Source organism: Ahaetulla prasina, chromosome 9 (genome assembly GCF_028640845.1).
Source record: "Ahaetulla prasina isolate Xishuangbanna chromosome 9, ASM2864084v1, whole genome shotgun sequence".
Classification (NCBI taxonomy): Eukaryota; Metazoa; Chordata; class Lepidosauria; order Squamata; family Colubridae; genus Ahaetulla; species Ahaetulla prasina.
The window spans coordinates 683,232-710,574 of record NC_080547.1 but is presented as its reverse complement, the minus strand read 5'-3'; the positions used below and the strand labels follow the sequence as shown (position 1 = coordinate 710,574).

Here is a 27,343-nt window from a genome sequence, read left to right as displayed (position 1 = left end):
CGCTTGTGTGGAACCATCCTCTCTGTGCCAGTCGCAAAGCCGAAACTCTTCTAAAGCATTCCAGCTAATTGAGCTGTTTCTGGGATTGCATTTCCCACAAATGACTGCGGGAGTCCAGCCCCACCCTCAGGGCCTCTGCTCTGGCGCTCTGTGTGGAGCAGACCGGGCAGAGCTGACGCTTCTGCTGCCTCCCAGAGAGGAATGTGTTGCCCGGGCAAGCAGGCAGATGACCGTGGGAAAGAGAAGCCGGGACTCATGGAAGTGAAGCACGGGTGGGGGTGGGGGTGGGTGTTAAGAAAAAAGACACGGACAAAAACTATATTGAGGAACTTCATGTTTCCAGCTATAGGAAGCTCCAGATACTATTTTATTCATTGAGCTTGCCACAGCATCCCTTCTTTGCCTTCATGGGATTCTGCTCAGAAGAATCTTGATTGAGCATTAAAGGTACCTTCCTTTTGGTGGCTCGTTCTCCCAGCTGAAGACCTGCTACTGTTGCTAAAGATGTCACCTATTTACAGATGGCGGCTTAACATCGCCCTTCTGTGGCCAACTTAATTCTTCCAAAGAAATGGGCTATTTGAGCCAGATCCACTTGTCTCCCACGTCAGCATTGTAACCAGAGGCAAAGAAGCGTCCGGGAAGCTACAATGAAAGGAAAGCAGGGGAGATGCATCAGCGTTAAGGAAACATTCCCGTATCCGATGATCTTTCTCCTCAGGAAGTCCTGGGAACTGGCCCTTGGCAGGGAATTCTCTGCTTTCTTCCAAGGGGCTGTTTCCAGGGCTTTGTGAGAAGAAGAACTGGTCCAGCATCAGTTGATTCAAAATTTAAAATAATAATAATTGCTAAACAAAATCATAAAAGTAACGTATCATTAATAAAATGTATTTCCTTTCTAACTCTTATCAGTCTAACAAATCAGTGACCTCCAAACAGGAGTACTTGAATGGCAGCAGATTCACCCCAAGAAAAATGAGCCGCTAAATGGACCGACGGCCGGTCTCTGCACAGCCAGCCAGCCGAAGGTCTTCTTGATTCAGTGTTTGCTCTTTTTTTTGTTTGTTTACATTTATACCCCGCCCTTCTCCGAAGACTCAGGGCGGCTTACAGTGTATAAAGCAATAGTCTCATTCTATTTGTATATTTTTACAAAGTCAACTTATTGCCCCCCCAACAATCTGGGTCCTCATTTTACCTACCTTATAAAGGATGGAAGGCTGAGTCAATCTTGGGCCGGGCTTGAACCTGCAGTAATTGCAGGCTTTGTGTTCTTAATAACAGGCTTTTACCAGCCTGCGCTATTCACGGCCCTGAATGGCCACAGAGGTTTCTCCAGAGAATATCCTCTTACCTCCCTGTAAGAGTGGAAGATTGAGTCGGCATCAAGGCCTCCTATGGTGATTTCAGGAATGTAGTCGGGAACCGCCACAGGACTCATTATCTTTGACTTGTCATTAACACTGAAAGGAAAAGAAAGCTTGTCAGGGTGACGGAGCCAAAGAAACCAAGAAGCGACCAGCAGAAACGGGCCTATTGTGGAGCTTGCCGAGGATGAATTGTTGGCTTCTTCACTCTATTATGGCTCTGCAAAGTGCCTGAAGTCAGGCTTAGGGCTGCTGGGTATAGAGAGCAGAAGCTTCCTCCGAGGTAACCAAAGGGATGGGAGCACCGTCTCCATGACTTCTTCCCCGTCCCACAGAAAGGAAGTAACAGCCTAGCTGGACAGTCACTCTCAGCCTGGAAGAGTTGGCAGATGTAGAACTTGCACAAGGGTAGAAATAAATAATAGAATGAGTTGCGATTATCTCTGATGGTCAAATGAAGCCTGCCCCTGGGGAGAAGCAGACTAATTCCTGAGGACTAGGTGCTGGGGACAAATTATGGCTGGCTTTGCTGGACGTAACTTGAAAAAGCGTAAGAGAAACTTCTGCTGGTGTGAGCCAGCATGGAGGTTCTTAAGAGAAAACATGGGAGGACCCGGCCTGCCCCTTTCCTGCGCAGAGGCCTCCTGGCGTTTCCATCTGGGGGAAGGAAGTTTTCCCACTTCCATGCTGGGAAAGGAATGGCAGAGTGGATCTGACACACAGACACACCCCTCACCAAGAGCCCCAGAGCAGACAAGCACTGCAGGGCCACCTCATGATCACCCCCAGCACTTTCCACAAAGGGGATTATTTAGATTGTGCCTCTTTACAATAAATCCTGATTCTCTGCATTTTTTTCTTACTGGGGAGCAACCAAAAAGCTTCCACCAAACCTGCCAAACTCTACTTTCTCTATGTGGCAGGATATGGGGGGGGGGGGGGAGGAAGGGTAAATGATGTGGGGGGGATGTGTGTGTGTGAAAGAATGGAAAACAAACATCAGTTTCTGTATATCACAAAGCTTCTTGCATTTATAAACTGATCCACATATACTATGAACCAGGGGTGAAATCTAGCAGGTTCTGACAGGTTCTGGAGAACCAGTAGTGGAAATTTTGAGTAGTTTGGAGAACCGGCAAATACCACCTCTGGCTGACCCCAGGAGTGAGGAGGGAATGGGGATTTTGTAATATCCTTCCCCCTGCCATGCCCACCAAGCCACACCACGCCCACCGGTAGTAAAACTGGTAGTAAAAAAAATTGAATTTCACCACTGCTATGAACCCTGGAAATTGTTTTAATCGTTCTGACAGCCATAATTTCCAAATTTTGTGCTGGGATTGGAGAAGTGTAGATACCGTTATGTAAAATGTGCCCACCGGGCTTCCGTGCATTCCATCAGCCGAGGGCTCAGGGTAGAGGTGGGGGGGTGGCGGTTGTCATTAAAGAGAGTCTAGAGCCGAGGGAGACCACTGTACCTCAGATTGCCGGGTGTGAATCCCTCTTTGTGAGATGGGGTCATAGGTGTCAGATGGGCTTGCTGGTCGCGTACCTGGCTCCTTGCTGCGTGACAGCTGCCCTGCCCGAGCTCCTGGAGGTGCTTGCTGGAGTGGCAGTGGAGACCCCCAGACTTATAGTCATGGGGGACTTCAACTTGCCATCTTCCGGTTCGTCATCAACAGCAGCTCGGGAGTTCATGGCTTCCATGACGGCCTTGGACCTGACTCAAGTAGTGGATGGCCCCATTCACATCGGGGGAGGCACACTGGACCTGATTTTTATCTCTGGTCAGTGGTTGAAGGATCTGGACTTGAGAGATGTAGTCACAGAACCTTTGTCATGGTCAGATCACTCTCTCCTTCGCCTGGACTTTCTGACCGCCACTCAACACCGCAGGGAGACGGAACCACCACGTTGGTTCTGTCCCAGGCGCCTGATGGACCCGGAGAGGTTCCGGACGGAGCTTGGGCCGTTTCCTGAGGGTCTGGCTCACGGCACGGCCGAGGAACTAGCCGCGGCCTGGGAACGGGCTGCGGCTGGGGCTTTAGACCGTGTCGTGCCTTTGCGGCCTCTGACCCGGCGTAGATCCCAACCGGCTCCTTGGTTCTCCGAGGAGCTGAGGGGGATGAAACGCCGGAGAAGACGCCTAGAGAGTTCCTGAAGGTCTAGCCGTTCAGAGGCTGATCGGACACTAGTTAGGTCCTATAATAGGACCTACCTAGTGGCACTGAGGGTTGCTACGCCTCCTCCCTCATTGCGTCGGCAGATAACCGCCCAGCCGCCCTGTTTCGGGTGACTCGTTCCCTCCTTCACCAGGGGGAGCGGGATGACCCGTTACAGGGATGTGCTGAGGAGTTTAACGGTTATCTATACAATAAAATCATTCAGCTTCGGGACGGTCTGGACCAAAATTGCGGTGATTCGGATGGGGCGTCTGAGGGTGGTCTTGGTGACATTGTATGGGATGAGTTTGATCCTGTGGCTCCCGAGGACATGGACAGGTTGTTGGGTAGGCTGAATGCCACCACGTGTTTACTGGACCCGTGCCCCTCCTGGTTGGTGCTGGCCACTCAGGAGGTGACACGAGGCTGGCTCCAGGCGATTACGAGCGCTTCTTTGTTGGAGGGAGTCTTTCCGGCCGCCTTGAAAGAGGCGGTGGTGAGGCCCCTCCTCAAGAAGCCTTCCCTGGACCCGGCTGTTTTAGGTAATTATCGTCCGGTCTCCAACCTTCGCTTCACGGCGAAGGTTGTAGAGAGTATGGTGGCATATCAGTTTCCCCTACACCTGGTTGAAACTGTCTATCTAGACCCGTTCCAGTCCGGTTTCCGGCCCGGTTACAGCACTGAGACGGCTTTGGTCGCGTTGGTGGATGATCTCTGGAGGGCCAGGGATAGGGGTTGTTCCTCTGCCCTGGTCCTATTAGACCTCTCAGCGGCTTTTGATACCATCGACCATGGTATCCTGCTGCGCCGGTTGGAGGGATTGGGAGTGGGAGGCACCGTTTATCGGTGGTTCTCCTCCTATCTCTCCGATCGGTCGCAGACGGTGTTATTTATTTATTTTATTTATTATTCATATTTGTATACCGCCCTATCTCCCGAAGGACTCAGGGCGGTTCACAGGCAAATAAAAACAATAATATACAAATTAAAATAACCATTAAAAAACTTATTCTAAAGCCAGATTCTTAAAAAAAAATATATTAAAACTAATTAAAACCCCTATAAATTTAAAATCTAGTCCAGTCCTGCACAGATGAATAAATGTGTCTTAAGCTCGCGACGGAAGGTTCGGAGGTCCGGAAGTTGACAAAGTCCTGGGGGGAGTTTGTTCCAGAGGGTGGGAGCCCCCACAGAGAAGGACCGTCCCCTGGGCGTCGCCAGACGACATTGCCTAGCTGACGGCACCCTGAGGAGTCCCTCTCTGTGAGAGCGCACGGGTCGGTGAGAGGTATTCGGTAGCAGTAGGCGGTCCCGTAAGTAACCCGGCCCTATGCCATGGAGTGCTTTAAAGGTGGTTACCAAAACCTTGAAGCGCACCCGGAAGGCCACAGGTAGCCAGTGCAGTCTGCGCAGGATAGGTGTCATCACAGAGCCACGAGGGCTCCTCTATAACCCGCGCAGCCGCATTCTGAACTAACTGCAGTCTCCGGATGCCCTTCAAGGGGAGCCCCATGTAGACAGCATTGCAGTAATCCAGGCGAGACGTCACGAGGGCGTGAGTGACCGTGCATAGGGGGGCAGAGGTCGACCCCGAGGCGCCTCACTTGTGGGGTGCCGCAGGGGTCGATTCTCTCGCCCCTTCTGTTCAACATCTATATGAAGCCGCTGGGTGAGATCATCAGTGGTTTCAGTGTGAGGTACCAGCTGTACGCTGATGACACCCAGCTGTACTTTTCCACACCGGGCCACCCCAACGAAGCTATCGAAGTGCTGTCCCGGTGTTTGGAAGCCGTACGGGTCTGGATGGGGAGAAACAGGCTCAAGCTCAATCCCTCCAAGACAGAGTGGCTGTGGATGCCGGCATCCCGGTACAGTCAGCTGAGTCCACAGCTGACTGTTGGGGGCGAGTCATTGGCCCCGATGGAGAGGGTGCGCAGCTTGGGCGTCCTCCTGGATGAACGGCTGTCTTTTGAAGATCACTTGACGGCCGTTTCCAGGAGAGCGTTTTACCAGTTTCGCCTGGTGCGCCAGTTGCGCCCCTTTCTAGACCGGGATGCCTTATGCACGGTCACTCACGCCCTCGTGACATCTCGTCTGGATTACTGCAATGCTCTCTACATGGGGCTCCCCTTGAGGGGCATCCGGAGGCTTCAGTTGGTTCAGAATGCGGCTGCGCGGGTTATAGAGGGAGCCCCTCGTGGCTCCCGTGTGACACCTATCCTGCGCAGACTGCACTGGCTACCTGTGGCCTTCCGGGTGCGTTTCAAGGTGTTGGTAACCATCTTTAAAGCGCTCCATGGCATAGGGCCGGGTTACTTACGGGACCGCCTACTGCTACTGAATAGCTCTCACCGACCCGTGCGCTCTCACAGAGAGGGACTCCTCAGGGTGCCGTCAGCTAAGCAATGCCGTCTGGCGACACCCAGGGGAAGGGCCTTCTCTGTGGGGGCTCCCACCCTCTGGAACAAACTCCCCCCAGGACTTTGTCAACTTCCGGACCTCCGAACCTTCCGTCGCGAGCTTAAAACACACTTATTCATCTGCGCAGGACTGGATTAGATTTTAAATTTATACTGGTTTTTTAATGGGTTTTATTATTTATACTGTTTTTTAATAATTCGGCTATGTAGAATAAGTTTTTTAATTGTATTTTAGTTTGTATTTATATGTACTTTTTACTTGCCTGTGAACCGCCCTGAGTCCCTAGGGAGATAGGGCGGTATATAAATGTGATAAAATAAATAAATAAATAAATAAATAAAATGAAATATGTAACTAGTTTTTGAAGCCCAAAGCAAGGTGCTAAAGGAAATCCCCAAGCCTCTTGTAGGATTTGCTTCCTACCTCAGCTTCACAAGAGGAATTCCTCGGCATCCTCTCTGGATGAGGCTTTGATACAGAAATCCCTCTCAGGAGTCACAGCTCTGCATTACAGCAGACTAAACCCCTCAAAGGCTTCTTGGGAAGAAGGCCACTTTCTCGTGGACTGATTCCTGTCTTTAATTCCAAAAATCAGCATGTCCCTCAGTCTTACCTACACCTCAGGTAATGCAAGGTAACATCATCTTGTTCAAGCCAAGGTCCTTTATAAAATTTCAGCATTTCAATGTCTTCAATAATCTGTAAGTTAAAAGATGAGAATTAAACTCTATAACCGTACAGGCTGAAACCTTTTAATTGGTGAGGGAAGGATTGAACCCAGTGCCTTCATGGTATAAAGCTGTCCAACTTTCTCAACATAAAAAGTGGAAAATTTCTGCTTCTGTCTTTTGCAAATTTAATCTGATTTCAAAGAAACAAAAAAAATTGTTCTGCTGTTGCTTCTCACAGTTAAATAATTGCACAGCTTTTTACCTTTGCCCATCTTTTGTTTAAATGTTAGTTCCTTCAACTTTTTTTTTAATTCCTGCTTTCTCTTAGCATAAGTGTATTTCTCTTGGCCTGTTTTAGTCTGATTTCTTTGTGGCATAAATCCCGCAAGAGAGGTCTAATATATTCCTACAAAGCCTTATACCCAAGGGAGTGGTGTTGGCCCCTATCACTTACTCTCTCCAAGTTGTCAGCTTCACTGGCTGTATATTGCAAGACCTCAGAGGTTTCACTAAAAAGAAAAAACAGTAGCAATATGTCATTTGATTTAGAAAATACAAGAACGCCACACATTTGGCAGAGAACAACTGCAATGTTTTATAGTCTTTTTGTAGTCTTTTGTCGAATGCTATATACCACACACCCACACCCACACACAACCCACACAAACACCTATCTCACTACAAGTGACTGAATGGTGCACAACAAATATGAAACAATAAAACAAACAGTCATTATTAAAAATTTTAAAAAGAATAACTTGACTAAAAAGCTCAGAGTACTCCACAGAATTGTGATTATTTAAAATAGGTGTGTCTTACATTCCACTGACCTCATCTGTGGCAGGAAAGATTTCTTATAGACATCTTCAATGCTTTGAAGATATGCTGGCGAGACTTTTTTTTCATAGGGCTTAAAACAAAATACAATTCATGAGAATAATTTTGTTACCCAACTTGATCAGATCATATTTGTATGACTTTACACTTTAGCCCTTGAATTTAAATTACTTCTGGAAGACCCAAGGATCTTTGAGCAAACTTCCTTCCCTTCCCTTCCCTCCCTCTACTCACCACCTCAGTCATGGTGGATTCTAGAGGTTCATCACCAGCTGATCACACCCTTCAGGTGAGATCAGCTGGATTTATTTACTACATGCAAGGAGCTTCTTCCACAGAGAAGGAAAAAATCAATCCACCTCAGAGCTGCTGCATTAAAAACAAGGAGCAACAGCTATTGGAAGAATTAGGCTATATTTAAAGTTAATTGGTTCCTGCCAAACAGGTTCAACTTCAGCTTTAAGCACCAGTGAAACAGCCAAAGACAACGAATTGTACTGTCCTGGAGCAAAATCCTGGTCACAAACAGAGATACAAAAGCAGCCTTACCTCGCCCATCTCCTCAATCCTTTTCTTAACTTCTGAGACAGGAATATCAATATAAATGGCCAGGTGAGGAGGCAAAACCTCACAAATACTGAGATGCTTCATCCTATAGTAGTGTTTCACACCTACAAAAAAAGTAGCAAACATATGGCAATGATTTATTCACCTGAGGATGCAATGCATATCAAGGAAAGCAAGGAGAAGCAGACATTCAGGCCATATGGTTGTAGCATTAGGCTTCCTTTCTTAGACTAATAGGGTTGGAAAGGACCCTCAAGGTCTAGTCCAACCTCCTACTTGAGCAGGAAATCCTATACCATTCCGGATAAATAGTTGCCCAATCTCTTCTTAAAAGCCTCCAGTGATGCCGTCTATCCCACATTGTTCTGTCTTACCAAGAAATAGACTGTGGTCTACTTTGTCAAATGCCTTACTGAACTCTAAGTAAAGTACGTCAACAGCAGTTCCCTTAGCCATGATTTTAGTCATTTTGTCAAAGAAGGCAATAAGCTTTGCCTGACATGATGAACCTGTGCTGGTCCCAATGCCTGACATGATGTCTGCTGGGTCCACTTTGGCCAACTCAAGTTGCCACCGATTGATCCAGCAGGCAGTGCTTCTTCGAACTTTTCACCATGTTAACTCTCACAAGCTAATGGCTCAACATTCCGGCTAGGGGCCGGAATAGCTCAGGCTGTTACGAAGCCTGTTATTAGAACACAGTAGCCTGCAATTACTGCAGGTTCAAGTCCGGCCCAAGGTTGACTCAGCCTTCCATCCTTTATAAGGTAGGTAAAATGAGGACCCAGATTGTTGGTGGGGCAATAAGTTGACTTTGTAAAAAAAAAATATACAACTAGAATGAGACTATTGCCTTATACACTGTAAGCCGCCCTGAGTCTTCGGAGAAGGGCGGGATATAAATGTAAACAAAAAAAAAACAGGTTCCTGCTGTCAAGAAGCATCTTGGTGCCACACAGAACCAGGCTGGAGTCCCCTCCCTGCCCAACTGGCTGTTTCTGAGTGGGAAGGGAGCAACCTCACAATGGAAGAGAGACATTTTGCAGGATCACCTTCCTTCTAGTCAGGAGTCCATAAAATTCTGCTCATACAGGAAGCGGTAAACTCTGTTTCCACTCAAAATTAATCTTCTGGGTCAGACATGACTGAATGGCTGATGACGACGACGATGCTTCGATGCTTAGATACACAATACCCTCTCTTTTCTAAAACTCGTCTTTTCTTTCTCATCTTGGAGGTTTGTTTGCAGGGGGTTGTGTTATTTGTATTGTTTCGATGTAAGCTTCCAAGAGTCATTTTCATTGCAGCAGTGTACAAATACGTTTCATAAGTAAGGCAACACTTATGAAATAGAACCGATGGTTTTCTAACTAAAGAATCCTGTTTTAAATGTTTTGTGTTATTTCCACACATCCATCAGGGTTAAGTCAGCTTTGTGCTAAATATAAATTATGCCAAGAAAACTCACCAGCTTTTCTTGCACTGAGGAGCCAACTGCATCACCCCAATCTAACATCCATGACAAAAACTACCACGTAATTTTGTCACTGACCATAAAATAAACCCCAGTGGGAATTTCAGTGGGAATCGGAATAGAGCTCTGAGAATTGGATGAGGAATTTGAATGTAGAATTATAAAAATTTGGAGGAACAGAAGGTTAAGACGACACCAGCAATCATCACTTCTTGGTCAAAGGGAGCCTTACTTACATCTTGGGTGAATGTAGCCTTGCTTTGACATCGCCTCCAAGAAAACAAAGTCACTGTAGGGGGAGCGTTCCAGCACGACTCCTTGTCCTAAAATGGGGAGATGCAGAAGGAGTGGAGAAATAAATACATTTAGCCTCTCTTAGTATCAAGGAGTAAGTTCTAAAAGTGGCTTTGCCCTGCATTGGTTCTTCGCTCCTTGTTATCCGCCTGCAGAGCTCTTGGTATCTGTTCACCTGTTTCATCTCCCTCTGTTCTTCTGTACACTGGGGGCTTCTGGGATCCACGGCTGCAGAGGCTGCTCAGGTGCAATCCAATTCAAAGTCACAAGTAGCCACCAGAGTTTTGTCGGACTGTGCAGTATGTCCACAAGTATGACCGTGTCCAGACCAACTGCGAGCTCCCTCTGAAACCCATGGAATCCTGAGGTAGACCGAACTAGCCGGTCTAACCTCCCTACGCTGGGGTTGATGCCAGAGACCCACAAGCTTACTAGGCAGTGATTTGACCACGATAGGGGAAAAATATGATCTCCCTTAAATCCATGATCGCGGGAGGATCAGCATCTGGATGATCTGGGACAGTCCGATTATGGCTGTCATGGTGGCCATGAGCTCCAAAGCTACCTCTGACCCCGTTTCCAGAGAAGGCAGGTTGAAGTCCCCTGAGACCATCAGCTTGGAGAACTCCCTCACCAACCGAAGCACAAACTGGGCGGCTCAGGCAGTGAAACTGCTACACATCAGGAAGGCTGGTACACAGCAGTAGCCCCAATTGTTGTTTGTTTCATTTGTTTACATTAATGGAATTTTGCTCGGTTACCTGTACTCAAGAGATGGTTGAGAGCTTCTGCATACTGTAGGAAGCGGGATCCGTACATCCAAGCTTGAAATCGGTAAGAGTTTCCATTTGGATGCTTAGGCTCATTGTAGAAGGTCTCCACACAGCAACTGCCGTTATATTTTAAATCTAGTTTTTTCCCATCTCCCGTTAATTGGTCTAACAAATGAACGTCGGCTTCTGGGAAATATCGCAAACCTGCAAAGAACATTCAAAAGGGCAAATATTTTCTGATGCAGATTCAGGTGAAATTATCTTCTCTGAAGAGACAGTCCTCTTCTTGTAGAGCGCAAGAAAAGCCTCTTCTGAAAAAGAGCAGAGATAGTCCTCGACTTACAGCAGTTCATTTAATGACCGTCCAAAATTACAACATCTCTGAAAAAAGTGACTCATGACCGTTTTTCACTTATGATCATTGCAGATGGTGCCGGGATCAAAATTCAGAGGCTTGGCAACCGGTTCATATTTATGACGGTTGCAGTGTCCTGGGGTCACGTGATCACCTTTTGCGATGGTTGTTAAACGAATCTGGGTTCTCCATTGACTTTGCTTGTCAGAAGGTCGCAAAATGATTCCTGAACACTGCAACCGTCATAAATATGAGTCAGTTGTCTAGCATCTGAATGTAAACCACGTGACCATTGGGAAGCTGCAATGGCCATCACTCACTATTTTCAGTGCCGCTGTAACTTCGAACGGTCACTAAATGAACTGCTGAAGTCGCGGGCTACCTGGATTCTATTCCAAAAGCAATAGCCGCCATGTTTATACCTGGAAGCTTTAGGCAACTACTCTGCCTTCTTCACTTGAGGAAAGTCCTTTGCCAAGGAGGACGGAGCCCCGGAGGGACGTGCCCACCAATCCAGGCTCTGTTCTCGTGGGCAAAAAGGCTTCTTGCAAAGACAACTGGAGCATATGGGGATGCCATTTTCATCCCTGCAGGCCTTGGCAAGCCTTTGCTCAAGGCAAAACCATGGTAGAGAAGCTGGAGAGGAGACAGCTCCATCAATCATCAAGTGACCCGGTCTGGCAGGATGAGATATCGCAGTGGGTCGGGGGAGGCGGCCTTGGGTGGCCAGAAGCATTAGGCTCCCCGTGGCCTTCCCGACCCTGAGATACCTCGTGCACTTAAAGACCCATGCATTCAATGAGAGAGAGCAGGGAGCGATCGCCTTCAAGTTACGTGATTCACTCCTACGAATCTTCCGGCTGTGGATGTAATTGGCAGGCTCCATTACATTCGTAACTTGAGGACTACCTGGATACCACACAATATACCAATATATTACACAATACCAATTTAGCAATATACAACGGCCCATTACATACCCAGTATTTCTGCCATTTGTTGGGCGAGTTTCGCTGTGCCAGCATACAGATTACCATCCACTGTGAAGACTTTGCTGTATTCAGTGAATTTTGTGCTAGCTTTATCTCCCAATATATATGCTGTCCAGCCATACTGAAGGTTCCTGTGGGAACTGACTGGAATCTTTCCCTGGTGAGGAAAATGTCTGTCAAAAACGTATCTGTGCTCTATAGAATTATTTACGACATTCCACACACACACACTGTGGAGAGGGGGAAACACAGGCAGTCCTCAACTTACAACCAGAACTGAGCACAAAATTTATGTTGTGAAAAACATAAGTAAAAAATTTGTTAAGTGAATTTGTCCCATTTTATGGTTTTTCTTGCCAATATTTGTTAAACGAATCACTGCAACTGTCATAAATATGAGTCAATTGTCAAGCTTCTGAATGTAAATCACGTGACCACAGGGATGCGGCAATGGTCACAAGTGTGAAAAATGGTCATAAATCAGTATTTTCAGTGCCATTTTAACTTCAAACTGTTGTAAATCAAGGACTACCTGTAATCTATCAAGGAGAGGTTTGGATATCATGGTTTAATCAAAAACATAAGCAGAAGAAACACAACAATCCATAAAAGGTGGGACACCCTGAATAATAAAAGATAAGTCACCAGACGCCTGTCTTCAAATACAAAACAGCTTCAAAAGAGGCACATTATAAGTATTTAAATTTAAACTACTATCACGCTGAGAGGAATAAAGATCAGCAGCTGACAGCATAATTCTCACCAATACTCTGAAATGACATGACATTTCAAACTAATCACCAAGTTTTTAAATAGAAATTAGAAAAGTGTTTCTAAACAGTTGAATTGCAGTTACTAAGATGCATCCTTAGTATCAACTGCCAATGACCGCAGGGCTGGAAATTCTCCTGCAGCCACCTGACTGACCAAAGGATCAATGGGGTCAATTCAGTTAAAAGGTGGCCTAGCTCTCTAAGAAAGCTCTCTTAGATTAGAGAGTGGGCAGATGTTGGGGTGCAGTGGCTACAAGGCTCTTTTCAGCCAAAGGTCAGGATTTCTTTGGCCTCCTAAGAGGAAGTACAATGAGAATTACCACGGTCACGAAATAAGAGGAACCCATGAATAAATCACCTCCGTGGCTGTGCCTTGTTTGGAACATCCCCACAACCCTGCGAGGAGAGCTGGGCCGAGAGAGTGAATTACTTTACATCAGTTTTTAGGATCTAAGCAAGTGCTTGAACCTTCACTTCAGAGGCAGAAAGGCCCTTATTGTGCCCGTCAAGGGCAAGCAGTCACTGCATCACTGTCCCAGGGCAGGAGCCTCACTATCTGGCATCAGAGCTGCTGGCTGCCAGGGCCTTGGAGGTAAACAGAGGGCCATTGTGGCAGAGCTGGCCGGGGCTGCTGGGCTTTGGAGGAGGAGTGAGGCAGGCATAGCATAGCGTTGGGTCTATGGGGCCTGAGACCGGGCAGGGCTGGGCTGAAGTCGGGCCACTCAATAGCAGCCCCTCCGGGGGTCTGCTTGCTCACTCACCACATCAGCGAAGGGGAAATGGGATTGGGGGGGGGGAGGCGACGGCTGGGGCGGGGCTTTATGGAGCCGAGTCCCCTGGGCCTTTTCTCCCTCCCAAAGGCGCCCCCACCAGCCTCCTGCCTACGGGCACAGGCTGGGCGACCTCCCCTCTGGGGCTTCGAACCGCCCAAGACCACCAGGGGCCCTGCGGGTTCTGGGGGAAGACACGGGGGGGGGGCCCTGAAGCCCTCGGGGGAGCAGCGTGGCTGGACAGGACCCGCACTTTAAACTCCCCCCAACCGGTCCAGGAGGGGGAGGGGGAGGGGGTAGCCGGGCAGGGGCCGCCATCCCTCCGTCTCCCACCTGAGCGAGGCTGCCCGCCCTCCCCCCCTGCCCCCCCCTGCTGCTCCGGATACCTCGCATGACACAAGGCCGACGTCCGTCCGCCCCCCCCCCGGCCCGGCTCTCCTTGAGGAGAAGCGCGGAGCCCCTCGGCCTTTCTCCCCTCCCTCGTCTCCACCGGCTCGAAGCCGCCCAGGGCCGCCGGGAGTTAACAGGGCAGCGACCTTGGCCGAGCCCGGAGGCTGCGGGGCGCTGCGGGAGAGCCTTGCCCAGCCTCGAGGGGCCCCGCCCTCCGCCGAGCGCCCCCTCCTCACCAGCCTCCCGGCCAGGCGGCCCCCCCGGGCGCGGCCCGCGCGGAGCAGCAGCGCAGCCAAGGACATGGCAGCCGAGACCCCGCCCTCTGCTCCGCCCTGCCGTCGCGCGCTGATGACGCGGCGAGGCGCGGGTGGATGACGCGGCCGCCATGGCGCTGCTGGGCCGCCTGGGAGCCCTGCTGCAGCGGGCCGTGGAGGCGGTGGGTGCTCGGGGGGGGAGGGGAGGGGGGAGGGGCGGGGGACGGCGGGGTCGCCTGACGGGGCCTTCTCTCCCGCTGCAGGAGGAGCCGCGCCTCGACCTCCCGGCCGCCTTCACGGAGCACTGGAAGGGCGTCACCCACTATTACCTGGAGGCCTCCGGTAGGGGGGGGGCAAGGGGGGGACGGGCCCGGCGTGGCGTGGCGGGTGAAGCTGCCCGACGCGGGGCTCCTAAGGAGGGCCGGGCCCGCTGACGCCGCCCTTGTCTTTCCCCAAGACGAGGCCAAGCCGGCCAAGCAGACGGAGATTCCCTGGCGCTTAAAACAGATGCTGGACATCCTGGTCTACGAGGAGAAGCAGCAGCGGGAAGGCGAGACGGGGCCCTGCCTGGAGTACCTGCTGCAGCACAAAATCCTGGAGACGCTCAGCACTCTGGGGAAGGCGGAGGTGGCTCTTCCTGCGGCTCCTGCCTTTCGGCAGGGATGACAGCGGCACGACTGGGGGGGGGGGCGGTGGGGGGGGCGGTTGAAAGACCTTCGTTTACCTCATTGGAAATGCCCCTTTCTTATTCTGGCCTCTTTGGCATAATTTCCAAAGTCGTTTCCCTAAAGAGATTCTACAGTCAGATACAGGTCATTCTTCTTCCAAAGAATAGAATAGAATTTTATTGGCCAAGTGTGATTGGACACACAAGGAATTTGTCTTGGTGCATAGGCTCTCAATGTACATAAAAGAAAAGATACGTTCATCTAGGTACAACATTTACAACACAATTGATGGTCAATATATCAATTTAAATCATAAGGATTGCCAGCAACAAGTTATAGTCATACAGTCATCAGTGGAAAGAGATTGGTGATGGGAGCTATGAGACGATTAATAGTAGTGCAGATTCAGTAAATAGTCTGACAGTGTTGAGGGAATTATTTGTTTAGCAGAGTGACGGCGTTCGGGAAAAAACTGTTCTTGTGTCTAGTTGTTCTGGTATGCAGAATCAGGAAGATAAATCCTTTACTGTGGCTTTGTTTGGGTTTTTGCCTGTTAGATTTTAAAAAGTCTTATTTGTACTAATTTCATTTATCAGAGTAAGATAATGTCAGGTCTGCCATCTTCAGCTCCTTCGTTTCTCTGGGATCCTGCCATAAAATGCAGGGAGGAGGGCAGGATTTTGGGAAGTAAAGTTAGGGCATGGGAATGGGAAAACAAATAGACGGGGAGAGGCTAAACCCAAATAAGCCAGCCTCCAAGGACACCTCGCCTGGGAACGTAATGCAAAACTACATCGAGAGGCTCCAACCATCAAAGCAGTTCCCAAAACATCAAAAGGGCATACTATTGGACACTGATGGACTGGTCAGGGGGGAGAACCAAGGAAAGGGGGGAAAAGTGTAATCTTTGCACAGGAATACTCAGATCTAAGAAAAGAAATTACTTCAGAACCATAGGACTGATAACAATTATTTTGTGTAAAGATTGTACTTGACCTGTACCTACATCCTGAGGCTTGTTTTTAGTTTAATGTTCAGCGGACTATCACTGTGTTCCATTAGCATTCAAGACAGCCAAGTAATGTAGTCTTTGATGGAAAGCTTTAACAAACTTTTCCTAATGTGAGCCTTGTTTCTCTGCTTCCGACAGTATCCTCCAGGAATGAGGTCACAGGTGCTTCTCTTTTTCAGTCGCCTGCTGAGGCAGATGCAGAGTCCTCTCATGCATTACTTCAATGTTTACCGGCCTGTCCAGGTGAGGGCCATTTTTTTAGGAACTCAGTAATTTGTGTGTTCAGTTTAAAGATTGACCATTCTGCCAAAGGAGCTACTTCTTAGTGACTGGAAAATGTGTCCAGTGTTAACAGCTCTGAAGCATTTCTAAAGCATCTCTGATGCTTACTGATTTTGCCCCACCTTTCAATCTTTTTTGCAGAAACTTATTCAGCTTCAGGGGGATGCATTGGGCCCTGAGCTCGAGAAGGAAGTGTTACAGTTTATTGCTGTTCTGTGTACCAAAATCAGGCAGGAACCTGCTCTCCTGCCATATGTCCTAGAGGTAAGGGATTGCTGGGTGCACTGATCCTTTTCATACTGTGTATCAGCCCTGCCAGGCTAGTTGGGACAGAAAACAAACATCACAAGAACTAACTAGAGTTCTATTTTATTGAGACAGGTTGTAACAACTGAACTTAGAATGCCTGACAGCATTTTCTCTTCCCTCCCTCTTATACCAAAGAGAGCCAAGGCAAAGCATTTGTTTGTTTCTCATTCTGTCCTGTTTTTCCAATTCCCTGTTTTGCTCATGGTCTCCAGGCCATTTCTGTGCTCCTCTACAGGGACAGACGACGCAGGGGTTGGTTGCTGTAGGTTTGCAGGTGGAGAAGGTGGTGGTGCCAAGATTGGGCTGCAGCTCTTCCTGCTCCTGCAGCAGCAGCCTTAGGCGGCACCAAATTATGCACTTCAGAGAGCACAATTGCCGTGCATGGAGTGTGGGATGAGAAAGGCTTCTTCGTTGTCACTGCCTGCTTCTATCCGATCTGAAAGGGCTTTTGCTGGATTTTTGTGTTCCCTCTGACTTCTGTGCTGGAAGGACCTGATGTTTTTTCAGCGTGTGCATTCTGACTCAGATTGCCTGGATTTTTTTTCCTTTTGGTTATATGGATTTGGGATTACTGGGTGATTTGTTTTAGGAGCTAGAACTGGCCCATTTGTTTGGAGGGTTTCAGTGATTGTTACGTCCAATCATTCTTGCAAGACCAGAGTATTGTATCCTGTTGAGTTTATGTGTATTCATTTATTTATTAAATGTATATGATACCCCATTCACTGTTAAGGTGACTCTTAGTGGCTTACTAATGATAAAACATTAAATATAAAAACAAGAGTTATGTAAAATTAGAACCAAATACTTGATTTGTCAGTAGATCTTGACCTGACCTGCACTCTCCTTCCTCTCCCCTTTTCTTTCAAGAGCCAGAACGTTGGTTCGCTGGGATTGACAGCTAAGCCAAGCATGACCTCTGGCCAGACCATGCCCCCTTCTGAAGAAGAGGGTAGGGGGCTGTGTCCAGAGAAGCAACTCAGAGGGGACCCCACTGCTTCCGTGCTAAATTTGGTGACTTCTCTGATTGGCTTATGTAAGAGCAAGGTATGAAACCATCAGCCTGGTAGCCCTGGGGCAGGTGAAGGTCATGCCTCGTGCAGAGTGGATAGGATGAGCTTCTCTGTCCCTGGCTCTTCCCTTCCACACACACTGAGTGGAGGAGGAGGAGGACTGGAGGCTGCAGGAATTGTGTTATTTTTCCTCCTTGCAGAACAAGAAGGTTGCACTAAAAGCCCAAGAGAATCTACTGCTTCTTACCACTGTGGACCATGCAACTGCTGCCCAGGCCTTGGCCCAAGACAGCATGTTGTGCCTTCTGCTATCCGACTATCTCTGCTCCCTGTACAATGCCATCCCTGGTAGCATCAACCCTGCTGATATTGCCACGCTTCCAGCAGTCCAGTGGAGGTACAAAGCTGTTGAGCCTCAATCTCTGCCCCTGAGATTTTTGCACCTGTGCTGCTCCCTCAACCCTCCCAACCTCTCCTTGCACCTTTTGTACACCCCGCAGAGCCTCTCTCACCCAGAGCCTCCCTGCGCATTCTCCAACCCATACTCTCCTCTCGCACCTTCCGACTCGCATCGCTTTGCCATCCTCCTGACTCTTGTCTGATCATCTGCATGACACCCTCTTTGCCTCCTTGCACACTCTTCCCAATCAGTGCTACATCCTCCCATAGCCCTGTGCACCCTCTGTGACCCATATTGCACTGTTGCACATCCACTCACGCCCCCTCCAACCTGTGCCCCACCTTCCACATATTCCCTGACCCTCTCCTGCACCCTCCCCACCCTCCCTCATCCTCACTACACAGTCATCTACTCTCCTTGACCCTCCCTGTGACTCTTACACCCTTATATACCCTCTGCCTCTTGCAGTGCCTCCCCTTCACCCTCACGCCTGCCCTTGCTGTCTCTGAGCCGACAACAACCACTTATCTTGAGCCTGCCTTGAACTGGCAAGTTCCTGCCAGTTTCCCCACTGACTGTGATTCTGGGAAGCTGGCAGGAAGTTGCCTCATCTAACTGTGGAATTCAGTTAAGGACAGCCACCAGGGCTGCAGGGATTGGTGTTGCTAAGTGATGCTAAATTGCACTTTACAACCGCTTTGATTAGCAACAGAAATTCTGCTCTGTCAATTGTTGTCGTAAGTTGAGAACTACTGATATGTAGCCTAAATGTGTCCACTTTAAGGCTTCCTGGACTCTATTAAATATTAACTGACGTGATTGGCGTCTGTTTTTTCCTGTTCAAGAGTCAAGATAAGAACTAGATTCACATTCCTTATCTGAGGAATTACACTGGGAGATAAATTTCATTGTCACCTATTCAGTGGTGGTGTTCTGTCTCCTTCCCCACTTCGGAGCAACAAGCTGGCCTTCAGCCAGTGGATTCACGGCTCTTATCAGTCCTGGCAGAGAAATCGCAGCTGCCTGCCAAAGTTCAAACAAATGACTCACAGAGTATGACTTTCAGCTCTCTTTGAAATGGTTCAGCTAATTTTTGCTTCCTGTGGAATGAGAGCAGTCCCAAAGCTCCTTATATATCCTGTGGGGTGGGGCTGTTGTCCCACCCTTCCCTTTGATGACGTCGCCTCTCTAATCTTCTGAAGCGCGGGTCAATCCAAGCTTGATTATTATTATTATCAGCTGGGTTTGAAGGCGTAGCCTGGGGAAGGGAGGAATCAGGGGATGACGTCCTCATTACGTCCTCCGACTGGCCTGGTTCTGGCTCCTGGAGCTGGGCCAAAGGAATCGGTGCTCCCGAGGTAAGCCTTACCGGCCCTTCCCCCTCACTCTCGGAGTCACTTTCGGCCATGGGGCCAGGTTCGGGGGCTGGAGTCACAACAGGTGTTCTCAACTATCTGGCTTGCATCTTGTTCTTCAGTAGCTTATCCGTGCTGCAAATCCAAGTGGAAGGATAAATTGTGTAATGTGGTGGTTTGAGATCAGACAAGGAGTGCAAAGCTATCTTAGCAGAATGGCTGAGGGGCAGCCATAGAAATGCATTTATAGGGAGGAATATACTCGGCAAGCATGGCAGTCAGGAGTATGAAACACCCACCCACCCCCTTTCTCCGAGTTGGGTTCCTCTTTTCTCCCCCTCGCAGCAAAAGGATGCCAGCACCATCAGGTGTCCTCGGGTTGAGCTGCCTCTATTTTGAACTTGCAGGCTTCAGAGAGACACCTCAGCTGAGGGACGCTCCTTCCCAGGAAAGCCCAGCCTCGAGGCTTTCTTCGGCTGGCTGGACTTTTGTGACTGCCTCACGAAACAGGCTCATCCCGTAAGAATCCTTCTCCCCTTCCTCTCTCTGCCTTCTTCCTCTTCTTCCTTGGCCCAGCACCTCAAGGCCATGGCTGACCACGTGGGCTGTGGTGGGCTGGGAGGCCTGATTAATTGTGGCTCTGCACCCCATCAGGTTATTGGAGACACCCTGAGCGCGACTGTCGGCCGGAGGCTCTTCCTGGAAACCTTGCGGCCTCAACTTCTGCAAATGTGAGTTTGGGCTGAGCGGACCCTTGGCTGCACAGGTCAGGTTGCCAGGCAGCTCTGAAGGGGAGCAGAGCCCAGCAATCCCCTTTTTGCTCAGTGGGTCCTTTCTTGGCAGGTCAGACTCTGGGATTCTCTTTTCAGTAGCCCTCCTGACAGGCCTGGTGAGACGGATCCGGGCTCCTGCCCTCCTTCAGCAGCTGGCTGGGTTTCTGCTGGAACCAGAAATGGATCCCGTCGGGCCCAGCGATTCAGCCTGCCGGCAACAGGGGTCCAACCTCTGCTCACAGCTGATTGAGAACTGCAACCATCCGTCGGATGAGGTGAGCCTCTCGCCAGTTCCCTGTCCCTTCTGCGAGAGCCATCTAGGAATACCTGACAGCTCCTGCAAAGCAGCTTTTCCTCCCCGCTGAGGCTTTGAAACGAGAGTGGAGTTTTCCATTTGAGCAGCTTTGCAATTCCCAGGGTCAGCAAGAAAACGGAAGCCCTTCTGTAGGGGTGGGGGGAGTCTTAACCATAGTCTGCTGTGCCTTTTGCCTGAGAATTGGGAACTCTGGGGAGTTGCGGCCCAACTCTAGTTTCCCCCAGGACCCCAAGTCTTGCCACCAACTTAAACTGTAGCAGAGCATGAGGAGAAAGCTAGCTAAAAGCCGGCTTTCCCCTGCGGTGTCCGTGGCTCGAGTGTCTTGGCTCGGCTGTTGGAACCCGTCAGGCCACTTTCCCCAAAGCCAGCTGTTGACATTCTCCTCCTTGCCACAGATCAGCGTGGCCACCCTACGGCTGTTTGAGGAGCTAGTTTGGCTTCCTGACCAGCGCATCTTGCAGAGCCTGGTGCTGCGCCATCTGGAGGAGCGCAGCTACGTCTTGCGAAGCCCACTTGGTCAAGAAGACCTTGCCGGCCCTGAGCAAGAGTTTTGTGAAGAGGGGCTGTAAGTGACTGGGGGAAGGAGCAGGGGGCACCTGGCGGCCTCCAAGTTTGCCATTGACGAGGAAAAGTCTCTTCAAGCTGGTCCTTTCTATCAATATGAGCCACTTTTGATGGATTGAAACACAGAGTTGGCATTTGTTGACCCTTCCCCGTCCTCTAGCTTAGGGTCTAAGGCAGGGGCGCAGGGGAGAAAGAGGGGAGAAGGGGGGGAGAGAGGGGCTCCTCTGGTCCTCTTGGATTGGGCTGACCTCATCTTTGTGCTCAAGCAGCAGCTGGTGAGCCTGGATCCCCAGGGCTGACCCGCAGACCAGCACGTGCTGCCTGTCTGTTCCCCTTTCCTGAAGTTGGTCTTTGTCATTAAATACTGTATTTTTGCTCGTTTAAGTGTGGTCAAGGCTGGCCTCTTCCTCTCCCTGCAGAGACCTAGAGGAAGATCCTTACTTTGCAGACGGGCTCCCAGCAGCTGTGCTCCGGAGGCCAAGCAAAGCAGCCACTTTGGCTCCAGAGGAACGGCCTGGCCAGTCAGAGGGTCCTGTGGATGTGAAGGAGGCAGTCAGCAGGTACGGCTTCTGTGGAGTTGCCTGCATCCCTATTTGGATAGGAAGATGCAAGACCTCTGTAAGCAAGATGGCTGAGATGTACTGCCTGCGTTACCGAGTTTGGGTCTCTGCATCTATGAACAACGGAAGGGTGTTGTGTAAGAGTGTATTATGCATAAGCTTGTGAAAGAGCCAGTTTGGTCTACAGGTAGACCAAAGCCAACTCCTGACCCATGGTAGGTTTCCACATGCTGGTAGACTCCAGACTTCTCACACCCCCATGCGGTCACTTAAAAAGCCACCATAGGAAAAGCTTCGATTGCAATCATTGAATAATACTGAACGTGTGGGCACTTCACGTAGCGACTGCAACAACTTTCCAGGTTCAATTTTGGTCATAAGTCAAGGAGTACCTGTAGTGGTTAAAGCAGCCGCCTATACTTGGGAGACCATGAATTCTAAGCCCACTTTAGGCATGAAGGCTGACTGGTTGGACCAGTCACACATACTCCACCCAATTCACTTCACAGGGTTGTGGGAAAACAGGAGGATGAAGGAACATTAGGTATGTTCACCATGAGTTATTTATTTAAAAAAAGGATAAAAAAAATAAAACTGCATCCGCATATGTGTCGGTTTTAATTTCCATCTTCTACTTCAGGGTCCTATTCAGTTGGATTTTCCCAAATCCCAGAGCGCTCAAGTCAAAGTATATAAAGAAACGTGAAGGAATAAGAGATGGCAAAGCAAAAAGCACATTTGCTTGAAGCCAGCGTTTCTCAAACTCCCATTGGGCTCCCTGGGGCTTTGCAAGCAACTCTGAGGAGGGCAGTGGCAAATTGCCTGGCAGCCCAAAGTACTGAAGGGCGGGCAGGCAGAAAACCCAGCGTCTTCTGTAGAGCCGACTCTGCAGAAGAGTCGGCTCTGGGCAGAAAGGATGAAGGGTGAGCAGGCAGGAAGTACAGTTCTGCAGAGCTCCCACTGCCATTCTTTTATCCAGCTTCCTTTGCCTGGTACCAAGTGAAGTGAAGACCTCACTGTATCTGGAGGAGACAGGATACGACACTTATGTCCATGATGCTAAAGTGCTGGTGAGTCCTTTGATACTCTTCCCCGTGCTGCATCCCAAATAAGCCCTTGATTTGCTTTTCTGAACTCCAGCGGTCCAGGGTTTATTGTAATGATTGGTGTCCTTTCCAACGACGACTGAAGTGCAGTGTTCCAGTCATTGAGCTGGTTGCCCATTAGCTTCCAGGTCTGGTTTGAAGTGTTGGCTCTTGAGTTTCTACAGGCCTCTTTCCTGAAGATGTGGGTTCCCACCTCACATGAAGGGCTTGGGGCCCAGCAGCAGGGAGGGTTCTGGGCTGTGCAGCCCCATTCTGCATTTTGTGGGTCACTTAAAATTCTGTAAATCTTCAAGTCATAAAGAAATGGGCAAAATATAAAACTTTTGTTACAAAAGAATAAACATCCAGACCATTCAAAATCCAATCGGTTCTCCTCCTCTTGCAGTTTCAAGAATGCTGTGTGAATGTTGCGCATTGGACGTGGCCCCAGGTTCAACCGCCTCAGAAGACCAGCCCTGCGGCACCCCAGTTTTATGAGGGCCGTTTCCTGCAGGTGCTCTTTGACCGGCTGGCCCAGATCTTACACCAGGTAGGAGGCTGAGGGAATCAGGTCTCCAATAAGGAGACAGCAAGGCAGGAAGAGGCCCCAGTTTGTTGTGGGGAGGCAGCTTCAAGGAGAAGCGTTCCTTGGACACCCCGGGCCTGACTTCCGGCCCTTCCTAGGTGAAGAACCTGGCACAGTTCAGCCATTGCACTGGGCGTGAGTGGCAGGCAGCAACCTCCTCCTGCTCCCTTTCCTTGTGGGAGGGTGGATGGAAGCTGCTGCCAGGGGCTGATTGTGAATGAACTGCTGCATCAGCAAACTCTTGTCTCTCTGCCCTCGGCAGCCCTATGCAGTGAACCTGCAGGTGACGTCGGTGCTGTCCCGCTTGGCCCTCTTTCCTCACCCTCACCTCCACGAGTACCTCCTGGACCCCTACCTCCCTTTGGCCCCTGGCTGCAGGACCCTCTTCTCGGTGCTGATTAGGGTAACGTTTGGCCTGGTGTATCAAGCCCAGGGTGGGAAACTCGGGGGGGGGGGGGGCGTGAGCTTCTGCAGGCGATTCCAGAAGCTTCTCGGCTCCTCCCTCCACCGGCCTCTCTGCCCTTTCTCTCCTGCCAGGTGATTGGCAGCCTGATGCACACAGCTCATCGGATCACAGACTTCTCCGCCAACTTGCTGCTGGTCCGCAGAAAGCTCATGGGGCTGGTGTCAGATGAGCACCCGTAAGTGGGCCGGAGGGGACGGGGTGGTTCTTTCTTTGGGTCGGGTCAGAGCTCAGCTTTTGCCTGCTTGGAGCACTTTCAGGCCCCTCCAGGCACTTGCCTGCATGGCTTCCAAAGTTGATGGCCAAGACAAAGCACCCCTGCGGTGTACAGAAGCTGTGGCCTCGATGGCAGCAGTTGCGTTCAAACAGCAGTGAGCTGCCTTGGAGAGAGCGGCCACAGCCTGAAGCCTCTGGTGCTGATGCGAGAGCAGTCGTGATAGCCTTAAGCCTGCTCCTCCTGCCCAGAGGCCTTGGTCAGCCAGGAGAGGGAAGGGCAGCCGAGTAAGAAGTGGGAAACTGCCCCTTTCTTGTCTTGCCTGCCATCTCTTCATAGGATTGGCCACCAGATGCTCTTGGAGGGGGTGATTGTGCTGGAGGAATTCTGCAAAGAGCTGGCTGCCATCGTCTTTGTCAAGTCTGCCCTCAAGGGCCCCCCTGGGCAGAGCCGGCCACATGCTCCTTCACCCAGCTGAAAGCTCGGGGTCTCCTTGGCTCCCCTGCCTCTTCCCTGAGGCTTTCGGCACTGGAGAGCAACCCCATTGTTGGCTTCCTGCGTGCAGCAGCAGCAGCCGCCTCCTCCTTCTCCGCCTAAAAGCGGCTCCAAATAAGAAGGGACAGTTGGGATTAGAAGCAGTCGGTTGCTTGTCAGCAGCCCCGGCTCAGCTCTGCCAAGAACTTCCTTGACGACGCTGGGACTTTGTTGCCCGCCTTCTGGTGCCCGACTCAGCTTTTGCCAACTCTGGCCTTGTCATCTTTCGAGAAGGGGCCCCTCATACCCTGGACGGAGGTTTTCTTGGCACCTTCCTCAAGAACAGAAAGCTCCAGATAAAGCACCTGGATTTTATCTTCTAAAAAACAGTAGCAAGATAGGGCTGTTTTCAGCTTATTTTAACCACCGGGATTAAATCATGGAGGTCCTTGTAAAAGAAGAATTTTCTGTGGTGCATGGATTTGGGGATCTGTTGCTATAACTTTGCCTCCTTTTGTTTGCTACTCAGATTGCACTTAGGATCCTCTCTAAATGCACACAGAGCCCAGGCCAAAGAAGGAAGGAAGGAAGGCTCCTGTCCAGAGCCTGTTGCCATTCTTTGTGTGGGGCTCTCCAGCTAAGGGGCCCTTTTCTTGCCCACTTTTCTTGGCGTATGTACTCAGCTGAAGGTTCTCTGCCAGGACTTGTTTTGGGCAATGTCTTCCATCCGTCTAAAGATTAATCCTGCTGTGCCACCTGACCTTAGTTTCCTTTTGAACCCAGAGCTTGCTGTGGTGAGATAACGGAAGCCTCCCTGCCATCTCATTCCTAGGACTGTCCCGAAGTTCTCCTATGTATGTTTGAGGAAGTAGGTGGGGACGTGCTGTTCCATCCTGGCCTGTTGCCCAGGTCTCTGCAGGGAGTTGCTCTTCTTTGGCCTGGGATGAAGAGGGAACCAAGGGAGAGCAGAGCCAGTGGCAGCATCCTTTTGAGCCCCTGCAGGAAAGGCAGGCTGTGCATCTAATAAATGCTGGGAACCTTACATTCTTCCTGCAAGAAACACAGCAGAGCCACAATGAAATAGATGTTTTTATTGATTCAACCGCCTGTTAATTGCTGCAAACGTTCCAAAGGCTGCTTGGCCTTCCCTGCCCCCTTTGCTTTCAGCAGGGGTGGCTAGAATGGCATCCCAGACCCGTTCTGCGTCCAGTGACCTCCGGGCGGCTTTGATCTCTGGCGCAAGCCTTGCCTGGGAGAAGCTAACTGTAAACGGGGAGGAAGGAAGCGGTGTGGAGCCTTCGGAGCACCTCGCTCTTCAGAGCGGCGTCTTCCACTTCCCACCAGCTGAAACCCGGCTCCTGCAATGCCGGCGGTGCCAGCTCCTGCTGCTGGGAGCCATCGCCTCCCACTGTGGCCACTATGTTGAAGCAGATCCCATCGCTTTGCCCTGGATCCTTGCCCAGGTGCTGCAGGCCAAGCAGGCCCTGGAGGCGGACGGCCACCTCGGGCCGGGCCACGCATCTCTGGAGCAGCTGCTGAAGGGCCGCCACGAGCCTCTTGCCCGGCTTTGAGGAAGACGGGCTGCTTGTTGCCAGGGGGAGGTGCGGGCCCCCCGTTGTTCCCAGGAGCACCCAAAGGGAATTGTTGCCACCTGTAAAGACGAGCAGGAACCGCTGGCAGACTGAAGCGCAGGGCAGCTCCACGGGCAGGATCGGAGGGTGGCGGGGGGCGGCACGGTACTGCAGAGCCAGGTCCATTAAGGGCAGGATGTCCCGCGAGCGGAGCGGGAGGGCAGGGGTCTCCCGGTCCCACCACAGCGCCTGCAGGGACTCCGTGTCTGCCTGCTGCAGGCTCTTCAGGGTCCCGCCTAGAGAGAGGAACAGCAGAGCTAGGAAGCCGAACCAGGCGGGGGCCTGGCCAGGAAAGGACCCGGCACCTGAGGTCTTGGCTGGCAGGGAGGGGGAGGGTAGCCAGGTGGGGCAGCTGCTCCGGCCATCTCCCCGGGCAAAGGCCAAGTGGGGGGGGGGTGTTGTAGGGAGGAAACGGCCCAGCTTGGCTCGACCAAGGAGGGAAACCTCCTAAAGCAGGGCTCTCCAACCTTGGTCCCTTTAAGACTTGTGGACTTCAACTCCCAGAGTTCCTCAGCTTTGAGCAAAGCTGTCTGAGGAACTCTGGAGTTGAAGTCCACAAGTCTTTAAAGGGACCGGTGTCCTAGAGGGAAGGGAGGGAAGCCAGAAGCCCTTTTGGGACTCCGGACTCCAAGGGGCCCCAGTGGGGGGAGGCGAGAACTTGGGGAAAGCTGAAAGCAGCCCTTCCGGACTCCCAGCCCGCCAGTCGGAGGGGCTCCAGCCGATCAACCCCCCCACCAACCGGGAGCGACCTTCCCCCGCCCCCCAGGAGCCCCACCGGTGGGCCGGGCGAGGAAGACGAAGCGGATCCAGCTGGGGCCCCGCTCCTCCACCGCCAGCAGCGTGAGCGGCCGGCACTGCAGCCCGGTCTCCTCCTGCACCTCCCGCCGCACGGCTTCCAGCACGGTCTCGCGGGGCTCCATGCGGCCGGCCGGCAGGTACCAGCTCCCGTAGCACTCGGCCTTCGCCTCCTGCATCACCAGCACCTCGTCCTGCACGCGGGCAACGGGGGGGGGGGGGGGGAGAGAGAAAGGGTCGTCAACGGGCGGCCCGCGGGCGCCGGGCGGGGGGCAGGGCGGGGGCGGGAGCGTGGCGGCCTCCGCGGACCTTCTCGTTGAGCAGCACCGCCAGCACCACGTAGCAGACGTTGCCCCGCAGCCGCGCCGGCTCCGACGCGCCCGGGTCCCAATCGCCTGCGGCGGGCACCGGCCAGCCCTTCCCGCCGAGCAGCGCGTCCAGCTCCTCCGCAGCCATCCCGCCGCCGCCCGAGGCCGTTACTACGCCTGCGGCGGCAGCCCCCGCGCGCAAGAGACGATTTGATTTTACGCGTATTAACTGCAGCTAGAATTTTATTTGCATAACAATGGAAAAGTGAAGAGATCCCCACGGATGAAAATGTGATTAAAAATATTCGAATGTGCAGAAAGGGATAGCCTGACACAATTACGGAAAAGGAAGAAACTGAATTCTTTTTGACATGGGACTTATGTTATCAATGACAAAAACAGAAGTTAGATATAAGAAAAAGACTAATGATGCAA

The 27,343-nt window shown here is 51.0% G+C and overlaps 3 protein-coding genes across 5 annotated transcripts; 1 reads left to right on the top strand and 2 right to left on the bottom strand.

Moving 5' to 3' along the window:
• Window positions 1-317: 317 nt before the first annotated feature.
• On the bottom strand, window positions 318-14,266 carry NDUFA10 (NADH:ubiquinone oxidoreductase subunit A10). Of its 2 annotated transcripts, XM_058194242.1 has the most exons (10): window positions 14,083-14,211; window positions 11,902-12,070; window positions 10,555-10,770; window positions 9,736-9,822; window positions 8,008-8,129; window positions 7,452-7,531; window positions 7,076-7,130; window positions 6,564-6,649; window positions 1,355-1,463; window positions 318-645 (listed from the first exon to the last, which is right to left on the bottom strand). In XM_058194242.1, exons 1-10 carry the CDS (start codon window positions 14,146-14,148, stop codon window positions 577-579), a joined length of 1,059 nt encoding a protein of 352 aa, XP_058050225.1. In that variant the 5' UTR covers window positions 14,149-14,211; the 3' UTR covers window positions 318-576. The 2 variants fall into 2 exon arrangements, with proteins under 2 accessions (XP_058050225.1, XP_058050226.1); XM_058194243.1 differs by lacking the exon at window positions 11,902-12,070 and having other exon boundaries at window positions 14,083-14,266.
• Window positions 14,181-25,271, top strand: FHIP2B (FHF complex subunit HOOK interacting protein 2B). 2 transcript variants are annotated; one of them, XM_058194229.1, is made up of 17 exons: window positions 14,181-14,282; window positions 14,364-14,442; window positions 14,558-14,727; window positions 15,919-16,023; window positions 16,204-16,326; window positions 17,242-17,418; window positions 17,585-17,781; window positions 19,547-19,658; window positions 19,794-19,870; window positions 19,983-20,187; window positions 20,624-20,793; window positions 21,212-21,352; window positions 22,332-22,422; window positions 22,844-22,987; window positions 23,286-23,426; window positions 23,561-23,664; window positions 24,040-25,271. In XM_058194229.1, exons 1-17 carry the CDS (start codon window positions 14,232-14,234, stop codon window positions 24,176-24,178), a joined length of 2,226 nt encoding a protein of 741 aa, XP_058050212.1. In that variant the 5' UTR covers window positions 14,181-14,231; the 3' UTR covers window positions 24,179-25,271. The 2 variants fall into 2 exon arrangements, with proteins under 2 accessions (XP_058050212.1, XP_058050213.1); XM_058194230.1 differs by lacking the exons at window positions 14,181-14,282; window positions 14,364-14,442; window positions 14,558-14,727 and adding an exon at window positions 14,800-15,033.
• On the bottom strand, window positions 25,251-27,095 carry NUDT18 (nudix hydrolase 18). Its single transcript, XM_058194244.1, has 3 exons — window positions 26,910-27,095; window positions 26,581-26,794; window positions 25,251-26,041 (listed from the first exon to the last, which is right to left on the bottom strand). The coding sequence occupies exons 1-3, from the start codon at window positions 27,054-27,056 to the stop codon at window positions 25,434-25,436; spliced, it is 969 nt and encodes a 322-aa protein (XP_058050227.1). The 5' UTR covers window positions 27,057-27,095; the 3' UTR covers window positions 25,251-25,433.
• Window positions 27,096-27,343: the final 248 nt, after the last annotated feature.

What these genes read in the sequence shown, in the direction of transcription:
- NDUFA10 (XM_058194242.1), bottom strand. Translation starts at nt 14,148, where the DNA reads ATGTCCTTGGCTGCGCTGCTGCTCCGCGCGGGCCGCGCCCGGGGGGGC. An exon ending in AGGCTACATTCACCCAAGAT is followed by an intron (nt 8,130 to 9,735) that starts GTAAGTAAGGCT and finishes CTTTTTTTGTAG; the next exon opens with GTGTGAAACACTACTATAGG. An exon ending in TCTTTCCTGCCACAGATGAG is followed by an intron (nt 7,131 to 7,451) that starts GTCAGTGGAATG and finishes TTTTCTTTTTAG; the next exon opens with TGAAACCTCTGAGGTCTTGC.
- FHIP2B (XM_058194229.1), top strand. Translation starts at nt 14,232, where the DNA reads ATGGCGCTGCTGGGCCGCCTGGGAGCCCTGCTGCAGCGGGCCGTGGAG. An exon ending in CTATTACCTGGAGGCCTCCG is followed by an intron (nt 14,443 to 14,557) that starts GTAGGGGGGGGG and finishes TCTTTCCCCAAG; the next exon opens with ACGAGGCCAAGCCGGCCAAG. An exon ending in ATGTTTACCGGCCTGTCCAG is followed by an intron (nt 16,024 to 16,203) that starts GTGAGGGCCATT and finishes TCTTTTTTGCAG; the next exon opens with AAACTTATTCAGCTTCAGGG.
- NUDT18 (XM_058194244.1), bottom strand. Translation starts at nt 27,056, where the DNA reads ATGGCTGCGGAGGAGCTGGACGCGCTGCTCGGCGGGAAGGGCTGGCCG. An exon ending in CGGTGCTGCTCAACGAGAAG is followed by an intron (nt 26,795 to 26,909) that starts GTCCGCGGAGGC and finishes GCCCGCGTGCAG; the next exon opens with GACGAGGTGCTGGTGATGCA. An exon ending in CTTCCTCGCCCGGCCCACCG is followed by an intron (nt 26,042 to 26,580) that starts GTGGGGCTCCTG and finishes TCCTCTCTCTAG; the next exon opens with GCGGGACCCTGAAGAGCCTG.